The 20,951-nt window shown below is 43.2% G+C and overlaps 1 protein-coding gene across 1 annotated transcript in view; it reads left to right on the forward strand.

The window, feature by feature from the left end:
- Positions 1-20,951, forward strand: part of AUH (AU RNA binding methylglutaconyl-CoA hydratase) — a 138,776-nt gene that overhangs the window by 66,927 nt on the left and 50,898 nt on the right. Inside the window, exons 5-6 of the mRNA XM_066604049.1 lie at positions 6,642-6,734; positions 10,428-10,484. Of these exons, the coding sequence (XP_066460146.1) occupies positions 6,642-6,734; positions 10,428-10,484 (150 nt within the window). The remainder of the gene's footprint in view (positions 1-6,641; positions 6,735-10,427; positions 10,485-20,951) is intronic.

Genomic DNA, 20,951 nt, shown 5'->3' on the forward strand with positions numbered 1-20,951 from the left:
TCATCATTAGGACGTAGATACCTTTGATATCTGTCAGCTCCTTGCTCCACTATTTACACTGCTTTTGGTGACTCAGCCAAGGGGAGGGCTACTGGAAAGGGGAGTCAGGACAGGAAGATGCAGAGACTAGAAGCATGCAGTGCATGTGGAGATAGGAAGAAGAGAGGAAACATTGGTTGGGGAGAACATTGGAAAAATGAGTGTCCTAAAGAGGTTCCATGACCAAGGATGGTAGTACAGCTCAGGTAAGAGCTGGAAAGCGAACCAGAGAATAGGCAATCCCATTGACAACAGTCCGGGGTCATCCTCTGTTCCCATAGGTTAGGGGCACCCATACCATGCACCCACCTACAAGATGAGGCCACTTTTAGATTTCCAGGGCCTCTTTGAATTCCCAATCTACTCCTGTACTAACTAGACAACAAAAAAAAGTAAACACAGACAGTGGTCTTACTCAGAAAATTTGTGCTGATTCAATCAAATACAAAACTTTCAACTGACCTGGTGGTCTCCCGTATGAGCCCAGATGTCACGATCATGCTGATAAGCCACAGAAGCCTTCAAAACTGCCAAGGGCCATAATTCTCTGAGCAAGATTTCAAAAAAGGAGGGCACTGGGGAAAGATCCCAAAACGTAAGGCCCATTTAGACAGGACGAGTGTCGGGCAAACGATACCCGACACTCGTCCCCACACATACTTGCTCTCGTGAACCTGCACAGGAGCTAGTATGGCTGTTTCACAGCGGGGAGCCTGCAGGAGATTTCACTCCTTGCTCTCCCCCGCCCCTCTCTACTGACTTAACCTAGCGGCCGTTCAATACTGAACATCTGCTATTTACACTGAGCTATCTGCTCATTGTCCGTCGTTTATGCAGCATCGTCCATAGCTGGTGTTGGTGTTGTAATTTACATAGAAACAGGTAAAAACGTCGCTCAGTGATAACGAGACTGCTGGTGCAGAATAAACTTACTTCACTAAAGAGCTAATGGATATAGAGAATGTATTGTAAACTTATTCAAAGTCTTGGCAATTTTGTCCATAGTCTCCTTTGACTGGGACCAGACAATCCACAGGAAACATGGAATTATATAAAGAGTTAACTATACAAAAACGGCTCCCTACGAAGGGGTTAGTTGGTGATGCATTCTCTCTATCGGTTACCCCTCAGTGAAGTAAGTTTATTCTGCACCTGCAGGCTCGTTATCTCTGTGAGGAGAAGGCTAAACCTCTGAGTGTTATTTTTTAGCCATTTTTCTGCACTAACTAGACGGTTTTCTTCCTCCGGAGAATCCCTGTGATACCGGTAGGGCTGATTCTATTTACCCCACTGTACTCTTATCCCACAGGGTGAATTCTTTCTTCTAGAGTTATGAATTTAATTTAATCCTGATGTAAAAGGTGTTAACAGATATGAAAAGGTAGAACAGCATCCGGAGAAGAAAGTCCACTGCATGCAATGTCACTCATAAATGGGGATCATCTCCAAACCCCATATACCAAATCTTTATGGACAGGTGACAATTGACAGCATCTACTTTAAGTGATCTTTTATTGTGCTCTGTATTCTTACTTGAGTACAGTAAAGGATCACTTATAGTGGATGTAGTATTTACCATCTGTCTATGAAGGGATATTAGTGGTGGGTCTAGCTGCTCCTAGCTCTTATTTAAAGGGGTATTCCCAAAATTAACATTTATATCTCCTATCTACATAACAGCTGGTAAATACCTGAATGATGGGGGTTTGCCTGCTGGGATGCTTTAGAAATCACAAGAACAGGAGCTTTGTGTTCACCTTTGCTTCTCGTTTCACCCTTCTGCAGTGAGGAGGAGTTTGAATGGAGCAGTGGCCAAGCATGCGCTGCAGCATAATCCAACTTTGAGTCTCTCGTAGTGGAGTACACCGCTAGGCAGTCTCTGGCAGTCCTCTAAAGTTGAATGGAGCGGCAGTGTACATGCTCAGCTGCCACACCATTTAACCTTCGCCTGACTGTGGTGATTGCAGATAGGAGGAGAGCTGTACACCGGACCCATTTCTGTGACAGATGGGGGTCATTTTTATGGTCTGGCCCCTACCAGTCAAGCTCTTATCATCTATCCTATGGATAGGTGATAAATGTTAATTCTGGGAACCACCCTCTAATCCAACCATATCTTTAGGTCTGACTATTGTCAGGAAAGAGGACGATATGAAAATATATTTCCCAGTCTGAAGAAATCATGGCCCCTTTGGCAGATCAGCACCCACTTTTTTTTTTCCAAGTGGCAAAGTTGGTGTAAAAAACAAAGTCACAATTTTTGAAAAACAAAAACCCTACTTAAGCTGTAATTGCAAATTTTTGACACCAGAAATCTGACGCAAATCCGTTAATGGATTCCCCCTTGTGTGTTCTGACCAATGGAGCAAATTTCCACCAGTGGTAACCATTTGATTTTAGTAGCAATGATTATGGTTTTGAAAACGGCCTGTCTGGTCATGATGGTCATTCTGACTATTTCCAGATTTAGTAACTTGTAGGGAAAGCTCTTTTTCTAGATGGGTGACACTCGCAGGCGGTATAATAAAAACAAAGGTTCGGTACCGTGTTTTTGCTCTACTTGCAGAAGGAAAATACCAGCACAATGTTTGAATTATGTTAACATTTATATCTAGAAATAAAACCTACCAGAACTCAAACATGAAATGCCGTCTCTTATAGGAGATCTTGGGTGGAATCTGTGAAATCCCTTAATGATGATATTAAATGGCCGTAAAAACACACTGATCTGGATTATGGTTTCCTCCAGCAGGTTTCGGGGTATTTTGTAGCTTCCAAATTGTATAGTGTGCACACATCATCGACCAGATCAGACACAAATGCTGGTCTAAAACTGGGAGAGTCTCTACACTGTGTAGAGGCTGAGGCTTTTTATTATAACACATGATAACCGCCCTTTAATGGGCGTGCAACAGATTACATCAGTAACATATAAGATTCTCATTTGTCGGATCATATAGAATCTCCCGCCTCTCTGCCCACCTTTCCTCAAGTCTTGATGTAGCGTGGACTTTGTCCAAGCTGAAGGCATTTCTGTGTGCATGTCAACTCATTATTTAACTAACCTCAGTATGGGGGTGGAAGAGGGCTAGGTAAACACTCAGTATTGGACAAGTATACATATAACACTATGACCTTTAACTCTTAGAGGCTGCTTGTGCAACTTATGTACTCAGCTAACATTATACCACACATCTTCACCATCCCATTGTCTAGTAAATACCATGATGAGATTGCGTGGCCATTACCCTCCACTAAGTTAAAAGTCATTACAATAGCATAATACATTTGGTTTATACAAATCAATAGACATTTTATACTAACTAATCATCATGTCTATCACAACACGTAATGCACAGCCAAAAACACATTTGTGTAAGTGAGCCCTAAGAGGTTACGTCTGAACCAGCTTTCCCCCACCGGGTTGTCTTTTACTAGTAGAGTCACCCTAAACTTCAACCTTACTACATGTCTTATTGCAAGACAAAGCCAAGTGCACGTTGGGTCGCTATTGATCATTTGTAGTAGGTGCAGTCTGTAGGAGAACGTGTTTCATTGTCTGTAAACTGGATAGTCATTAAGGGATGTTTTGCTAATAATCTGCTTTGTGGTCTGTGTCACTTCTATGGCGTCATCTGCCCACTTCACACTAAAGATCCGCGCTTTGTTTTTTTTCATGCAGCTGATAAAACTGGTTGTACTGTATGAACTGGTGGAGATGATCACTATGACAGTCATCAACATCTTTCCCTCAAGTTCATCTGCTTGGTGGGGGTGGATGTTGACAAAGGATGGAATGCAATCTGTCTATATAATGGGCATGCACTGGCAGATGGGCTGTTTTATTTTAGCTCCATAACAATGATTTTTAAGTTGAAGACGATACTGTATATTGTTTATCAGAAGCCTAAAAGTAGAACACCATTAATTAAAAATCTAATGTAACTTTAGCTTCAAACTTTACCATTAAAGTGTTTGTTTTGTAGAACTTTTCCTTTGGCTATAATCATTCCGTAGGGACTGCGTAAAAATCCCTGACACCATTACAGTGTTAATAGAAGATTAGGATCCCACCACCTTTTTCACTCCTACTCGAACAATAAATTGTAGTGTTAGGGTCTGGATTTGATCCTGCCATCAGTGTGTTACTAACGTTAACACTTGCAAACTTCCCTCCCACCGTCTTCTCTTCTGCTTGGGTTTTGTCACACGATGGGGCAGAAATGGAGGGCATAGTTACTAATTATTTGCTCAACTTTTCTGTTTTGGAGAAGTACAATGTGTAATTCTGCACAACTACAATACTTACAATACTGTAGGATCTGCCTCCTCTTGGGAAATGCTGGGACTAAAACCATTACAGCTCCGAAGCCGTTTTGCTATTTAACATTATGGTCCAAGGCTAGTTCCAGCTGGCGCAAACAATCCTACTACTTAACTGGCTACTTAATCCCGAAGACGAGGTCTGAGTCCTGCATCCCTATAGGCAGATCTGCTTAGTTTATCTAAGGTTACTTTCAGTGCTCACACTGTCTGTTTTTTTCCGAGGTCTCCCTCACTTACGATACAGATGCAGGAGGACTTCTGGTTCTAAACGACTGTCCTATATGTACACTTTACGCTCTGCTCTGTCCTCTCAGAAAATGCTCCTAAAGATTTCTGTCACTGTCTTCAATGATGTACGAAGGAGAGCAACTAGTTCCACAAACTTCTGGCACTGCTTTTGTAGCAGCTGCTCCACTGTAGATGATTTCTGAGTACTTGCAGAGTACTGCTTTGTGTGGGTCTATTCTTTCTGTCCACACAGGAGTGCTACTCTGACTTTTGAAGTCCTCTGGGCTCTACACTAGTCAATAACCCTGCACGGCCGGCTCTGTTGAGGATGTCCCTTGAGCTGCTCTCCCAGCATGCAGCACCTTCGTGTCGCAGTCCAAAATTCCCCTTCTCTGCCCAAAGAGTAGCCTATCACTGAAAGTCCCTCTGATCATGCCCCGTACAAATTGTAGCACAAGTCGCACCACTGCCCGTCACCTAAGTAACCCATTCTCATGTTAGGGGAAACTCCTAAGAAATACTTTTTTCATTTGGCATAGCATTTTCTGGCATTGCTGCATATTTTGGAAGGCTACAAGTAAATAAATCTTTCTGATCACTTCAGACTTCAATAGACAATGCAATTAGAGAAATATTCTATATCTGTACCATAGTGGAGCAGCGCTAAAAGCTTCCAAGTGGCAAACTGTTACACTTGATGCAAATGACAGAGTGGTGTACAGAAGGCTCCACACTACAGAGGCACTTGGGCACATTATGTGTTGCCATATGGTATGCCCTGCAATGCCATATTTCAGAAAGAGGTTTTGGGAAGATCTAGCGGTGTGTGACAGGTCATGGTACAGAACTACAGTAGGGTCTCCTACATTCCTATGGGCACTTTATTACAGCTCCTTTAGAATTTGGAGGTTGCATGGAGCTGTAATGCAGCATGTATATGAGGCCTAAAGAAAGTAAATGTATGTGGCAAATAAGTACTACTCACTACTCAACCAGGCATCCAGTTTAACCCCATCCTGCTCAGAGCCATACTATAAAGGTTTGTACAGATTAAGGTTGTTCCCATGAAGTGCCATAATAGTACAGGGCAGTGATGGTACAGCCCCGGGAGATGTGCCTAAGCCATCAATTGTGGGTATCGGTTGTATTCTACAGCTTGCACCCTGCACTAATGGTACTCTGATTCTGGATGTTTAACTCCTGAGACACTGTGGCTAACGGACTGCAGCACCTAAGTGGTTAACAAAAGGGGGTGATTTCTTTTCAGGAAAAAATTCAAGTAAAAAAAAAAAAAAAAGGAGCAGCTTTTGCGTAATGAGCTGTACAGTAAAATTAATGCATTATTTGTCCTACATGGTGAACACTGTAAAAAAACAAACGCAAGCAAAAACTGCCTCCCCAATTCCAAAATAAAATATTTTAAAAATGTTCAAAAAGTTGTACCAGTAATACCAAAAAATCTGCAGCTCATCCCACCAAAAACACGCCCTCACATAACTTTGTGTATGGAAAAAGAAAAACGTTAAGGCTCTATTAATGCAGCAAAGCCAAAAATAAATGTTAAAAAAAAAGTATTTTTATTGTGCAAAAGCAAAAAACCTAAAAATAAAAGGATAGATAGATGGATAAATAGATCATGGTAACCTGCAGGATAATGTTATGTCATTTATACTATATTGTGACCACCGTAGAAATAAAACCCAAAGAACCATGGTAGAATGGCTCCTCCCCCCCCCCCTGCCCATCCCCCCCTCCAAAAAAAAATAAAGAATAAAAAACGTCGTAAGAGTTATACAATACTTCTTATGTACCCCAAAATGGTGGCATTAAAAAATACAGCCAGTTCCATGGAAAGAAAACAAGCTCTCGTATGGCTATGTCAATGGGGAAATAAAGTTATGGCTTTTGAAATACAGAGATTAAACCCCCCCAAAATCACTCCATCATCAAGTACCAAACGAGATCTGTACTGAGTAGATTGCTAAAAAAATCATGCTGTGATATTAAGGTAGAGGCTGTTTTTATATGTTTTTATCGTGTCGTTTCAGCTAATTTACCAATGCCAACCATTGTGGCCTTGGATGGAGCAGCCTTAGGAGGAGGCCTTGAGATGGCATTAGCAAGTGACATCATTGTGGCAGGTAAGGTTGGGGTACCGCTCCTGTTACGTATTGAAGCACGTCTTTCCTGCCTTCTTGGGATATACAGCCGCACATTTGCCTTTCTCATGGGTTGCTGGACTGTATTGTTATTCAGAGCCAAGCTAGAAGGATACATAATAAGCTCACCAGTTAAATGTCATCTTTGTGCCGTGGCACAGCTTTCAAGTAGATGGAAGCTTTAGCAGCGCACCACAATTGAGTGCATTGATATTGAAGGATTACTTAATAGCACTAGTCTAGACCAGAACAAGAATACATTCTAATTGGCCAAAAAGCAAGATAAAATCTTGTTTCACTGATTTTTGTTTTTGTATTTTAATTGCAAGCAGAACATAATTGCAAGTTGTTCTCTATCCACGGGGGATAGAGAATAACTTGCTGGTCGTGGGGGTCTCACCGCTGAGACCCCCACGATTTTGAGAACAAGACTCCCATATCCCACTCTGCCTATCACTGTGAATGGAACGCTGGCTGAGCAGTACAGCCAGTGCCCTATACATTGCAATGGGGCCGATGGAAATAGCAAAGCGGGTTATAAGCAGAGTTTTATTGATACATACGTTTATAAAGCACCGCATAGGGCTCTACCTTGTCAGGAGGGACTGCGGTCATCAGGCCATCTCTTGCCTTTTACATGATGTGTGCCTAAAACATCTCTGCTGCCTGCTTGTGTTTGTCTTGCTACAATACTGTCTAAAAGGCTTGTATCGATATTTGGTATTGCTGCGTCCGTAAATGTCCGATCTATCAAAGTAACTCATTATTTGCCCTGCGCAGTGAACAGTGTCCAAATAAAATAAAAAAAACACCAGAGATGCGCTTTTTTTGGTCACCCAGTCTCTAAGAAAAATTGCAATAAAAAGCAATCAAATGGTCGTATGAATTCCAAAATGGTACCAATGCAAACTACAGGACATCCTGCAAAAAATGAACCCTTGCACAACTGTCGATGGAAATATATAAAAAGAAATTGCGCGCAAATGATGGCGGCAAAAAATAATTTTAAAAAGAAAAAAATAAAATTAGTACAGCAAAAAAAAAAAGATCTGTAAGTTTGGTATGGTAGTAGTCGCACTGACCCATAGAATAAAAGTTATCATGCCATTCTTGTTGCGGTTTGTGCGCCGTAGAAACAAGACGCACCCTATGATGACGGATTGTTTTGTTTTTTTCTCATTTCCATCTACTTAAAACTTTTTTCGTTTTTCAGTACATTGTATGGTACATTAAATAGTACTATGAAAAATACAACTCGTCCCGCAAAACACAAGCCTTCAGATATCGATGGATAAAGGTTACAATATTTTAAAAGGGGGAAAGAAGAACAAAAATGAAGGGGGGGGGGGGCACGTCCTTAAGGGGTTAATGTTGTCCTTGATAATTGCCATGCTGTCATTGATGATTTTCTGAACTGTGAAGTTAACTGTGAAACTATGATCCCACTTAAGGGAATCCTTCCCTGTAGTGAGAGCCATTTTCACATGCAGTAGGCAAATGCTGGTGTAATTCAGAATGGAGTGTAGAGGGGTACGTTCCAAGCCGGGGAAAGTGATAATGAGTGATGATCTGCGGGGTGCAGAAACGTACCCATTTGAGTGCTATTACTAGTGAGTCACAAGCAATCCCCGTTTTCCTGTCTTCGACCGCGACACATACTGTAAACATGACTGGGACTTGTGTATCCGACGCTTTCATTGGCACAGCGAGCTCAGAACAGGAGCGAATTGGTCATACAGAAGTCACTTTACTGAGGTGACAGCTTGTTCTAGTCCCTTCAACCCATACAGTCATCCAGCCAAATGCTATCCACATTGGGAAGTTAGCAAGACCTCCCCCCTAATTCTGGTTACTATGTAGAGCCCCCGCTTATTCTCAGTGATGGGCTAACCGCACGGCATTCGGCAGCTGCACATTCTTCCAGTTAGTATGGTTGTGCTATGAATTGTACTATTAGTTGGGTTTTTGTGAAGACCCCATAGGATGAAAGCAAATATACAAAAAGGTGGAATTGGATATTGGGTCTAGTAAAGCAGGGTGATGTGTTGGAGGGGCAACAAGAAGAGTTCAGGCAGGGAAGTGAAAGGGACAGATGGAAGTCTAGAGAAGAGAAATGGAAATGGTTCAATGGAGAACACATGAACACAACTGTTCTGTCATCGTGAAACAGGTGATGACAGGGAATGGTTGGTCTGTTCACCTGCCTCATGTGTAATGCACAGGGTCAGCAGAGCATCGGTATCTGCGGTCAGTAACATTTACCAGTCATGTGTAATGACCGGGGGGAGTACCAAGCCAGTTTGGGAATGTACAGTCATCAGAATACTTGTCCTCCCACAGACCTCTGTCTGATAGCAAACAGCTTGTGTCCTGCATTCCTTATGTATTGGAAAACCTTGGAGAAAAAGGGTGAACAGGAGAAGTAGATTACAACTTGGAAGTTCATTTTAATTCCTTTAAGAATAGGAGTTTGTAACTTTGCAGACAAGGCAGTAGATGGAGCAATAACTAGAGAAGTATAGGTTAGGTCAAAGTTTTACAAATGTGTTTTTTTGTTTTTTTTAAATAAAAGACTCCAAGTTTTATTGCTTTATTGACATTTTTTGTCAGATTTTTTTTTATACATAGCGGGACCCATAGTGGGGGAAAAAATTCTGTCCGCAGCAGCCAACCAGACCACGATTTTCATTGTAAGCCCCTGCTATATAAAATAAAAGCTGCAGTTTGACTGGTTGACACTTCTTGTTAATATACTTTTAGTGCATGAGGTCTACATCTATGAGGTCTACATCTGACCAACGTAGTACCTTTTTAAGGCATTTTTTATTCTCTTAAGCACCTGTCCTTTTTATTGTTCGCAGTTACTGGTTTCTTCTCCTCGCTTTAAAAAAAAAATTGTAATTTTTTTCCCACCAACGTCGCTGTCTGAGGCCTTTTTTTGCGGGATGACTTGTATTTTTCAGTGGTACTATTTAATGTACCATATAAATTGAAAATCTTTTACAAATTTTTAAGTGAAGTTGAATTGAAAAAAAAACAACAAAATTCTGCCATCTTTGGGAGTGGGAGGTCTTGTCTTTACTATGTACACACTGTGGTAAAAATGACATAGCTTTATTTTATGAGTTGGTATATTACACCAATACCAAATCTATATAGCTTTTTTTCCTGCTGTACTTTTTAAAATACTGGAATGATCCCTGGCCTGCTGCTCCTCCATTCACTGAGTGATGATTGTTCCCATGTAAAAGCACAGGGACGATCATTGCTGGGATGACTCATGGTCGTTCCGTGTTAAAGGGGTTTTCCATTACATAAAATTGCTCCAAAGCCACTCTGTTCTTCCTGGTTGCTGTTGAACTGGACATGTGACTGCTGCAGCCAATCACCGACCACAGCAGTGACCTCCCATGGCCACTGATTGGGGTCAATTGTCACATGTCCTGGTCAACAGCAACTGGGAAGTGCAGAGTGGTTGTAGAGCAAGTAATAGGCAAACTCCTTTAAGGATTTAGGGGTATAACCAGGGTTTCCTTTATAACTTAATGTACCCCTTAACCAGTGCTTGGTAATGCTGCATAGAAAGCCTTTGTTTCCACATGTTACAGGTATATCAGATTATTGTCAGGCAAAATGGCAACATTGCTTTATATACTCATGTATGTTCTTTTTCAGCTTCTTCAGCGAAAATGGGCCTTGTTGAAACCAAGCTTGCTATAATTCCTGGAGCAGGTGAGGTTGATTTACATGTGCAATTAATCATATACAGTGACTTATTGGGCTTATATAGAAAAGCGCCAATAAATACATTTTAGTAAATACTTCACACAAAATAAAGTAGTGTTTTTATATGTATACTTCAGCTATTAGATAGAGATTAACTTAGAAAACAAGAGAATAATGCTTATTAGGCGCCTGTTTGTAGTCTTGCATTAAATCTTTTGTCTATTTTGGACATTCTCTTCCAATCAGTGGTAAGCTGATCACAACTTGTCCCGCTACCAGCTTCCCAGGCGATCCACCCTAATCTATTGGGGAAGCCGGCAGCAGTTTCCCTGCACTGCCACCACAGGGGACTTTAGGCATTGCACAGTTCTCATGGAAATCAATTGACTGTCCTTGTGATGCACGGATGTGTCAGTCCTCCAAGGCAGGAGATGCTCTTTTGTAGCTTCTCTCAACTCTTGCTAATAGATGAGGGTCCTGAATAGGTGACTCCCTTCTATTCATTCAGAATTCCCTAATGGAATGTTTAAAATGTTTGTTTTTAATTCACATTTAATATCAGATTCTGCCTTTGAGTCATCAGTTTGAAGTTCTTTTAGAAAATGAGGTTGTTAAACAAGAATTTAGCCATGTTACATGAGAATATGAAGCTTTGCAATTAAGCTGGAGAGTTAACAGCTACAATCACCATGAACTCTGATCACGCCTGGGTGTTAACTGTCAAAGACAGCCGACGCTGGCCATGTATAAAGCCACCTGGGGTGCTAAGGGGTTAGAATACTTGTTAAAGTTGACCACTTATCAACATGTCTTACAAGTAACCCATCTTTATAGAGTGATCAAACTATTTTGCCATTGTCATTCTACCTGCTTCAGTTAGGCCGGTCTCACATGGATGGGCCGGATTCCACATGTGGGAGCCCACAGTGGATTCCAGCTCCCGGGCCAGCGTTTGTGCGGAAATGTTTAAGTCAATATTGCTGATGGTTCGGACGGCTCGCTGTCGCACATGCTCAGTACAGATTTTTTTTCTTCCAATTTTTTTTTTTTATCCCTGCGCCGTCACTAGGTGATGATGCAGGTACCCATGACCTATCTGCAATGTTAATTGTAGATGAGCCACGGATCGGACGGCTTCCATTGAAGGCACGGAATCCGCACAAGAATAGAGCATGCTGAGATTTTATTTCCACATGTGAGCAGACGTGAATGTTCTATTCTTGTTAGTGGATGCAGAATACCACGGATCATCCACGCGCGTGACGATCGCGGATTTCACAATCCAAATCCGGTCGTGTGAGACCAGTCTTCCTGAGACAAACCGAACGACATACAAAGATCTGATGACTACATTATTTTTGATCGGCCTGTTAACACGTGGGAAATGCATCCCCTCCATGGCCAGCTTTTGTGATTTGTATAACCGCATATGATTTTATTAATTTGCAGCACATATGCGTAGGCTGTTATTTCTTCACATGATGAAAGACAGGCAGTTTACAATAGCAATATTTTAATGTGGGTTTTTATTATTTGTCTCAGCTGTCAGTTTAAGTAATGACTATTTAAATGATGGGAATTAACATCTTGCTAAAATGTGTTGCGTTTAAGAGAAACATATGATGAAAAAATAAACATTGTTTTTGTAACTTATCTTGTCATACAGGATATGGTAATCTTTGCTAATGAACCAATGTGTTTTGCAGTTGCCACCTGCAGTATCTGGAGCTCATAGGATCAGCTTTTTATATTCCCTTGTGTTGCATGTTGTCTTTTGTATTTGCAGAGTTTGTATCGCTGCACTTTGGTGTTTCTCAATAACTTTTGATATACTCATTAAAATTATAAACTGTGTTCGTTTTAGTTGGAGGTCTTGGGTACCAAGTACATTCTTTTATTTAATCATTTTTGGTGAAAATCAGGACATATAGGTATAATTGATCTGGAAAATTGATAACATGTGCATCTTGGTCTATATTGCACATTAACAAGTTTTTTGCCTAGTGTGCCGCTGTCATTACGGAGTGTATGGAAGGAGAAAATCTAAACCAGCGCTAAGGAGTGTAGCCAATCACAGTAATGGTTAGAAGGCAAAAAGCTAGTAGATTATCACTTCATGGGGGAAATAGTTCACTTAATCCACCCAAATCCAAGATTGCTCTTCCTATAATCATTCAATTACAGAGCGAGAACATAAACCCCACTTTCTCTTGGGTGAAGAAGCTTGGTTTTTGTTCAGCCATAGTCGGAAAAGCAATGTGTCTGAGTATTTTACCAGAAAAACGCCATGGCTTGACCATTACTGTAATTGGTTACACTTCTAAGCACTGGTTTATGTTTTCTCCTTTTATATACTGTGAACTGGGACCAATTGGACCATTTATTTCTGAACTGAGACCAATTGGACCATTTATTTCTGAACTGAGACCAATTGGACCATTTATTTCTGAACTGAGACCAATTGGACCATTTATTTCTGAACTGAGACCAATTGGACCATTTATTTCTGAACTGAGACCAATTGGACCATTTTTTCCTGAACTGGGCCCAATTGGACCATTTTTTTCCTGAACTGGGCCCAATTGGACCATTTTTTTCCTGAACTGGGCCCAATTGGACCATTTTTTTCCTGAACTGGGCCCAATTGGACCATTTTTTTCCTGAACTGGGCCCAATTGGACCATTTTTTTCCTGAACTGGGCCCAATTGGACCATTTTTTTCCTGAACTGGGCCCAATTGGACCATTTTTTTCCTGAACTGGGCCCAATTGGACCATTTTTTTCCTGAACTGGGCCCAATTGGACCATTTTTTTCCTGAACTGGGCCCAATTGGACCATTTTTTTCCTGAACTGGGCCCAATTGGACCCTTTTTTTCCTGAACTTGGCCCAATTGGACCATTTTTTTCCTGAACTGGGCCCAATTGGACCATTTTTTTCCTGAACTGGGCCCAATTGGACCATTTTTTTCCTGAACTGGGCCCAATTGGATCACTGGGAGAAGACAAGTGTGCTCATCAGCTTGTATGACCATTTGGGACAGAGGGACCGATTTGAGAAAATAATCTGTGATTAATTGTTTTAAGACCTTCAGGGATTGGTGGTATAAGGGAGAGCTGTCCAGCATTTCCATCACACCTAGTGAGTCCAACCCCTGTTGTATCTAAAAGGGAACAAGAGGAAATAAAATCCTTGCACTCTTAGTGAATGCGTAGTGAAAATTGGATTGACTTCACTTACTTCGTACAGGAGTCCACTATGTGAGTGGGACTCCTCTAAGACCCAAGGTGACCTGTAATAAACCCAAGTTTGTAGTGCAAAAATCAGATTTTTCTTTATTAATAAAGAATAAATAAATAAAAAAACAAACTGGGCAAGAGACCGTCACAGAAGGTGTATGTAGAGCAACGCGTTTCGGAGGTCCTCAAACTGCCTTCTTTTTCATGTTTTTTTGTTGTGTTTAGTACAAGCAAAATGAATTCTTCTATAGTTAATAGAGATGAGCGAGCCTACTTAGCCACACCCCTTTTTCGCCCGAGCGCCGCGATTTTCGAGTACTTCCGTACTCGGGCGAAAAGATTCGGGGGCGCCGTGGGTGAGTGGGGGGTTGCAGCGGAGAGAGAGAGGGCTCCCCCCTGTTCCCCGCTGCTACCCCCGCGCCGCCACGCCCCCCGTTGCCCCACGAATCTTTTCACCCGAGTACTGAAGTACTCAAAAATCGCGGTGCTCGATCGAGTAATTACTCGAAACGAGTACGTTCGCTCATCTCTAATTAGCAATAGGAATAAAAGTAGGAGGAGAGACCATGTCTTGATTTATCTAACACGTTTATACATTTCCCATCAGCGCGGTGTCCTTAGAGTTAATATTGGTTGTCATTTCTGAGGTACATTAAATGAGGACAGCTATAGGATGTAAGAAGTGTAAGCTAGAGGGTCCTAGTAGCTTGTGTGGTTGATTACAAGCCTGGCATGCAGCTGAAAAGGACATTTAGCAGCTCAGACTCTCCAGGAATCTGCTAAGCTTAGACAGCACTCTCCTCGCCCCATGTCCTTTTCAGCTGGATGCCAGGCACAGTGTACAGCTCACAAAGTTTTTAGACCTTATTGTCAAAGTTCTTTGCATGTACTAGTTCAACCTTTTCTAGCCATATCCTTGTTGAGGTGTCTCAATGTAGTAAATCTCCTTAGTACTTTTTTCAGTGTGTTCTAATTTCCACTACTTACTTTTGCATCCAGTTTAGCATAGTATGACATTATCTTGACATTTAATTAATGCTGCAGGTACGGGGAATGGCATGTTCTAACTACAGCTTTCACTCATGTCCTGCTAGCTCCACGGCAAGCAGCTCTGAGCGGATCCGCTGAGCCACGTCTGACAGACTGCTTGCCAGGGATGCACTGTTTAGCAACTGCAGTCTCTTAATGGAGTTGTCAGGCAGTACATTTCTACCCACCAGTCTCTCCCTGATTATACAGGACTTCAGGCTGAAGAGCCACTGAAGCAGAGAGAGGATAATGAACTTCTTACTCCGACATTGACCATCTTTTTGTTAGACTTCATTTGGTTCGAGAAGTTCTAATTTTCTGTAATCATTGGTAAATTTGGAATTAACTGCATACATACTCATGGCATCTATATATTAGTGATTCGAAAAAAAATATTGATCGCCTCCTTCCACTACGGCGCCATTCTTGTCCTTGGGCTCTATTGCAGCTGAGCACCACATTTGAATGGAGCGGAGCTACAAATCCAGACATAGCCCTCGGACAACTGTGCAGTTTTACTGTAAGGAAACTTTTTTTTTCTCTAATCTCATACAGCTCCTTCAATATTTCAAATCACACTGTGTAAAGCAGGGATGAAAAAATGTACCATAGAGAGAAAGCCGCCTATTAATTATAGTAGCTGAATGCAGGGAATGGCAGTCGGTTTTCCTCAAAGGCTGGAAATGATGTAAATAGGTCTTCTGGAGCACATCACTTTACCACACTAGATAATTTGGATGTCGTCTCTACTATTTTTGTGCTTTCCCTGGAGCACCGCCCGCTACACTGTGGCAACTTTGTTCCTTTCATTCGGAATGAAGAGTTATGTTGACAGCTGTCACGGAGCCTCCTCCCTGCCAGGATTTGGTTTGCAGAAATGCTGGGCAGCATATTTGTACTATGATCCAAACCGTCGTTTTCTAGCAAGTCTATTGCGTTGGGTCATGTGATCACGCTTTTGTCTTTACCGTAGGTTACATAGACGGGGAGGAAATCCTGAGGGGTTTCCTTGTGTCCGATCGGTTTATTTCACGTTATTGAGTGATTTATGCAGTATTATCCTCAAACCTATAGATGTTTTTTTTTTTTTTGTTTTTTTTTTTAGGATCGTAAGACTATTATTTTATGCAACAGGTTTAACCAATTGCGTTTTGCCTTCAGTCAGCATTGACTATTTCTGTCCAGTACGAACACCTATTCTTATGGTTTTACAGAAACCTTCCTATTGTATGACTTTTTTCTTACCATATGATAAGACAATGGTAAGACAAGTTCCTCTTATTTTCTCTATAGCCTCTAGATTTCATGAGAAATTGGCTCATGCTGCAGAGATTTCCCTGTTAGGCAAAGCAAGGAGTACGGCCAATATAAATACTTCAATGGCCTGAAGAAGCTATTTCACTGGTGTATAAAAATAATGTCTTAAAGAAACAAGTGGCATTTAGAAAAATACAGATTTAAAGGGGTTTTCAGCCCCAATCCAGTGATGACTAGACACATGATCGCATCATCCAGTTTCTTGCCTCTCAGGTAACCGCTAAGCATTTTCATCACAGCCATAGTGCTGTATTAAGATTGATACAAACACTCTAACATGGAAGAATTCCATTGGACAAAGTTAAAAGGGGATGACAATGGAGGAGGATGATTCAGGCAGTTGTAGAATATTGTGGGACGGGTATACTAATATGGTCTAATGATTAGACAGCACAAACCTAGACTAGACAGCTTGTCATATGTCATCAATAGGTTCATCTTGGCTTTACCTCTGAGGTGCTGAATTGCTGCTAGTTGGGGTAAGAAATCAGGTGATCACATTTTTTCATGACATAAACAACTAAATAAACTCTGAGATATAAGCACCCCACCAAAGAAAACCACAAATCTGACGATTCTTGGCCATCTTCATTGATCCTCTATGGGCTCTTCCACACTGGTGAGAGCGATATCGCCCTCACAATGCATATGGATCCCCTGGATGTGAGGCGTTTCCTTTTGTGAAAACAGCCTCGCATCACTGTCGGCGTTCCCTTCATCCCATTGATGTTAATGGGGCAGCAGCAACACCGGCCCCATTGGAAGGAATGGGAGAAGATCGCAATCTCCTGTCTCTGCTGTGACAGCTGCAGCAGGGGATTCCTTCATCCCCACAGGGAGTCCCCTCATCACTGAACATCCTCCCGCTGCTGTCACAGTGCTCAGATGTTAGGGGACTCCCCACGGGGATGAAGGAATCCCCTGCTGCAGCTGTCACAGCCACGGCAGAAGATCACGATTTTCTCACTGTGTTTTCAGTGGGGCCAACACTGCTGCCGCCAGCCCCATAGAAGACAAGGTGAAGCCCCTGGAAAAAGGAAGCCCCTGCTGCAGCTGCCACAGAGAATCGCAATCTTCCTTCATTGAAAACAATGGGCGATATTGCAAAAAGAAAGGACATGCTGCGATTTCTTTTTCCGTGCAGCATCGCAGGGGTAAAAACATCACAAATCAGAATGAAGCCATTGAAATTCATTGGTTTCATAATCATGTATTTTCACTCACTCTCGCAATGCAAGAAAATCATCCGATTGTCTCGCCAGTGTGAAGCGACCCTTAGAGTGACAAGTGGGTGGTGAAGGTTGGGCAGCTTCTCTAGTTGCCAATCTTCGTTTCACATGGCATCTCTTAGGCCAGCTGCACAAGAATGGATTTGCATTGCAGAATCTGTGGTCAGCATTGGATTTGCAGCAATTGCTGTTCGTTATATGCTATGTAAAAGCACTTCTTCTTGCACACTCGCGGAACCGAATTGCGTTTTGTGCGAGTGGAGGGAAAATCGAAGCATGCTCTATTTTTGTGCGTACATCTGTACTGTACATGTCCGATTGTGAGCCGCCTGGACCATCCGCATTACAGAAAATTACTTTTGCACTAGAGATGAGCGAGCATACTCGCTAAGGGCAATTACTCGAGCCAGCATTGTCCTTAGCGAGTACCTGCCCGCTCGGAAGAAAAGATTCGTCTGCCGGTGTGGGGGAGCGGTGAGTTGTGGGAGTGAGCAGGAGGGAGTGGGGGGGAGAGAGGGAGAGAGAGATCTCCCCTCCGTTCCTCCCCGCTCTCCCCCGCCGCTCCTAGACCCCCCGCCGGCAGCTGAATCTTTTCTTCCGAGCGGGCAGGTACTCGCGAAGGGCAATGCTGGCTTGAGTAATTGCCCTTAGCGAGTATGCTCGCTCATCTCCAAGGTGCACGGAATTCCATTGACAAAAATATGTAGTGATTTTTATATTACAAGTTTTTGATGTATAACAAAGTCCATTAAAACCAAAGTAAATTTGTAAAAGCAGAGCAAAATAATTGTAATACTGAAGGATAATGAAGCCCTCTGAAACCTCACACATTAATACAGCTAATGTAACAATAGATAAAGTGCCGACTCCTTAGAAGATCCTAGCAGCACAATGGTCACGGACAAAAAGTCTTCAAGAATAGTGAAAAATTGTTCTCAGTTTGAGACTTCGCATTTAAAAACAAAACCTGAAGTTATTCTGGTAATCTGCTCCCTCAAGGATACTTCTTATTTGTTTCCCACCCTAATGAAACTAGGTCATAGTTTTTGGGCATGCATCCAAGATGAGAGATTTATTTTGTACTCAAGGCACTGTCTAGAAATAGTGATGCAATGTCAGCAAGGGCCCTTTTCATTTCACAAACATACTTTCCATTGCCCTGAAATTAATGTATTCTCTGACCTCGTAACAACTGCAATCCGTCACTAGTTTACAGAAGCAGAAAAAGCTTCTGGAAATGGTCACGGTCACCCTATTAGGTGATTAGTTACAGGATTCCTATTCAGGCTGCCATTTTTTTGTTTTGATCATACTGAAATGCTTGGCAGCTCATGAAAAGCAACAACCCAGTTAGAAAGGACAGATTTCCACTCTAACCTGAAAAAACAGGTGTTTTCGTTGGCAACCTGCTGTAGATCAGTCTGGTACTCGCTTTACTATAGTTGTGGGGGCCATTGTATGCCTTGTGTTATATCTCAGGGTAATTGTTAGACCTAACTTATCCAAAAGAGTTTTTTTCTACAAAATACGTTTATCACCTGTCCATGAGAATTAGTGTAAGATGGACTTTACTCGTTAGGTTCTCTTATTACAAATAAGACTGGGAAATTGGAAAATAAATCTACTATGGGCATCCCAGGAGGTCAGTCATTTCCTCTCTCCTCCTTGTCTGTAATGCAGTTGTTGTTAGCATGAACCTTCCTGCTCTGCCTTGTCTGTTCGGGGTGAACTGGTCATACAACCCACCAGGGAGCCTGTGAGGGGGCACTCATACTTATTGGGAGCCTGTGAGGGGGCACTCATGCTTAATGGGAGCCTGTGAGGGGGCACTCATACTTATTGGGAGCCTGTGAGAGGGCGCTCATACTTTAATGGGAGCCTGTGAGGGGGCACTCATACTTACTGGGAGCCTGTGAGGGGCACTCATACTTACTGGGAGCCTGTGAGGGGGCACTCATGCTTACTGGGAGCATGTGAGGGGCACTCATACTTATTGGGAGCCTGTGAGGGGGCACTCATGCTTAATGGGAGCCTGTGAGGGGGCACTCATGCTTAATGGGAGCCTGTGAGGGGGCACTCATGCTTAATGGGAGCCTGTGAGGGGGCACTCATGCTTAATGAGAGCTTGTGAGGGGGCACTCATGCTTACTGGGAGCTTGTGAGGGGGCACTCATGCTTACTAGGAGCCTGTGAGGGGGCACTCATACTGGGAGCCTGTGAGGGGTCACTCATACTTACTGGGAGCCTGTGAGGGGTCACTCATACTTACTGGGAGCCTGTGAGGGGTCACTCATACTTACTGGGAGCCTGTGAGGGGTCACTCATACTTACTGGGAGCCTGTGAGGGGTCACTCATACTTACTGGGAGCCTGTGAGGGGGCACTCATGCTTACTGGGAGCCTGTGAGGGGGCACTCATGCTTACTGGGAGCCTGTGAGGGGGCACTCATGTTTACTGGGAGCCTGTGAGGGGGCACTCATGCTTAATGGGAGCCTGTGAGGGGGCACTCATACTTACTGGGAGCCTGTGAGGGGGCACTCATGCTTAATGGGAGCCTGTGAGGGGGCACTCATACTTACTGGGAGCCTGTGAGGGGGCACTCACGCTTAATGGGAGCCTGTGAGGGGGCACTCACGCTTAATGGGAGCCTGTGAGGGGGCACTCACGCTTACTGGGAGCCTGTGAGGGGGCACTCACGCTTACTGGGAGCCTGTGAGGGGGCACTCACGCTTACTGGGAGCCTGTGGGGGGCACTCACGCTTACTTGGAGCCTGTGAGGGGGCACTCACGCTTACTGGGAGCCTGTGAGGGGGCACTCACGCTTACTGGGAGCCTGTGAGGGGGGACTCACGCTTACTGGGAGCCTGTGAGCGGGCACTCACGCTTACTGGGAGCCTGTGAGGGGGCACTCACGCTTACTGGGAGCCTGTGAGGGGGCACTCACGCTTACTGGGAGCCTGTGAGGGGGCACTCATGCTTACTGGGAGCCTGTGAGGGGGCACTCATGCTTACTGGGAGCCTGTGAGGGGGCACTCATGCTTACTGGGAGCCTGTGAGGGGGCACTCATGCTTACTGGGAACCTGTGAGGGGGCACTCATGTTTACTGGGAGCCTGTGAGGGGGCACTCATGCTTAATGGGAGCCTGTGAGGGGGCACTCATGCTTACTGGGAGCCTGTGAGGGGGCACCCATACTTGTTGGGTGAACTTTTACAGTGTGTGGAACACTAAAAGTGACATTTATTGTGCACTATCCCCACAGGGCACAAACAGAGGATACTATTGATGTGTGGACCCCCACGGATAACATTACTACTACCTGGGATACTATGGATAGGGAACTTATATATACAGTAGGAGAATCAAAGCCAGTTTGTTGGAAAATTGAGGAGTCAAAGATGTCTGTGTCAAATTTTGCAGAAGCAAGGTTTGGCTGAAAGAAGTTGTCATGGCAGTTGTATTTGCATGGGGACTGTGAGGACAGAGGGAGCTCCCTCCCTCCAACCACCTAGATGCCGTGGTCATCACTGACTGCATGTAGGGAGATAAATGACAAGGATCAGATGTTTCCCTGATCATGGCCATTACAGTAAGAGACCAGCTGAATGTCAACACAGGGATCATGTGCTGATCACGGGGCCACTTCGTAATTTTTTTCCGG

Source organism: Eleutherodactylus coqui, chromosome 5, assembly GCF_035609145.1.
Source record: "Eleutherodactylus coqui strain aEleCoq1 chromosome 5, aEleCoq1.hap1, whole genome shotgun sequence".
In the NCBI taxonomy this organism is placed as follows: domain Eukaryota; kingdom Metazoa; phylum Chordata; class Amphibia; order Anura; family Eleutherodactylidae; genus Eleutherodactylus; species Eleutherodactylus coqui.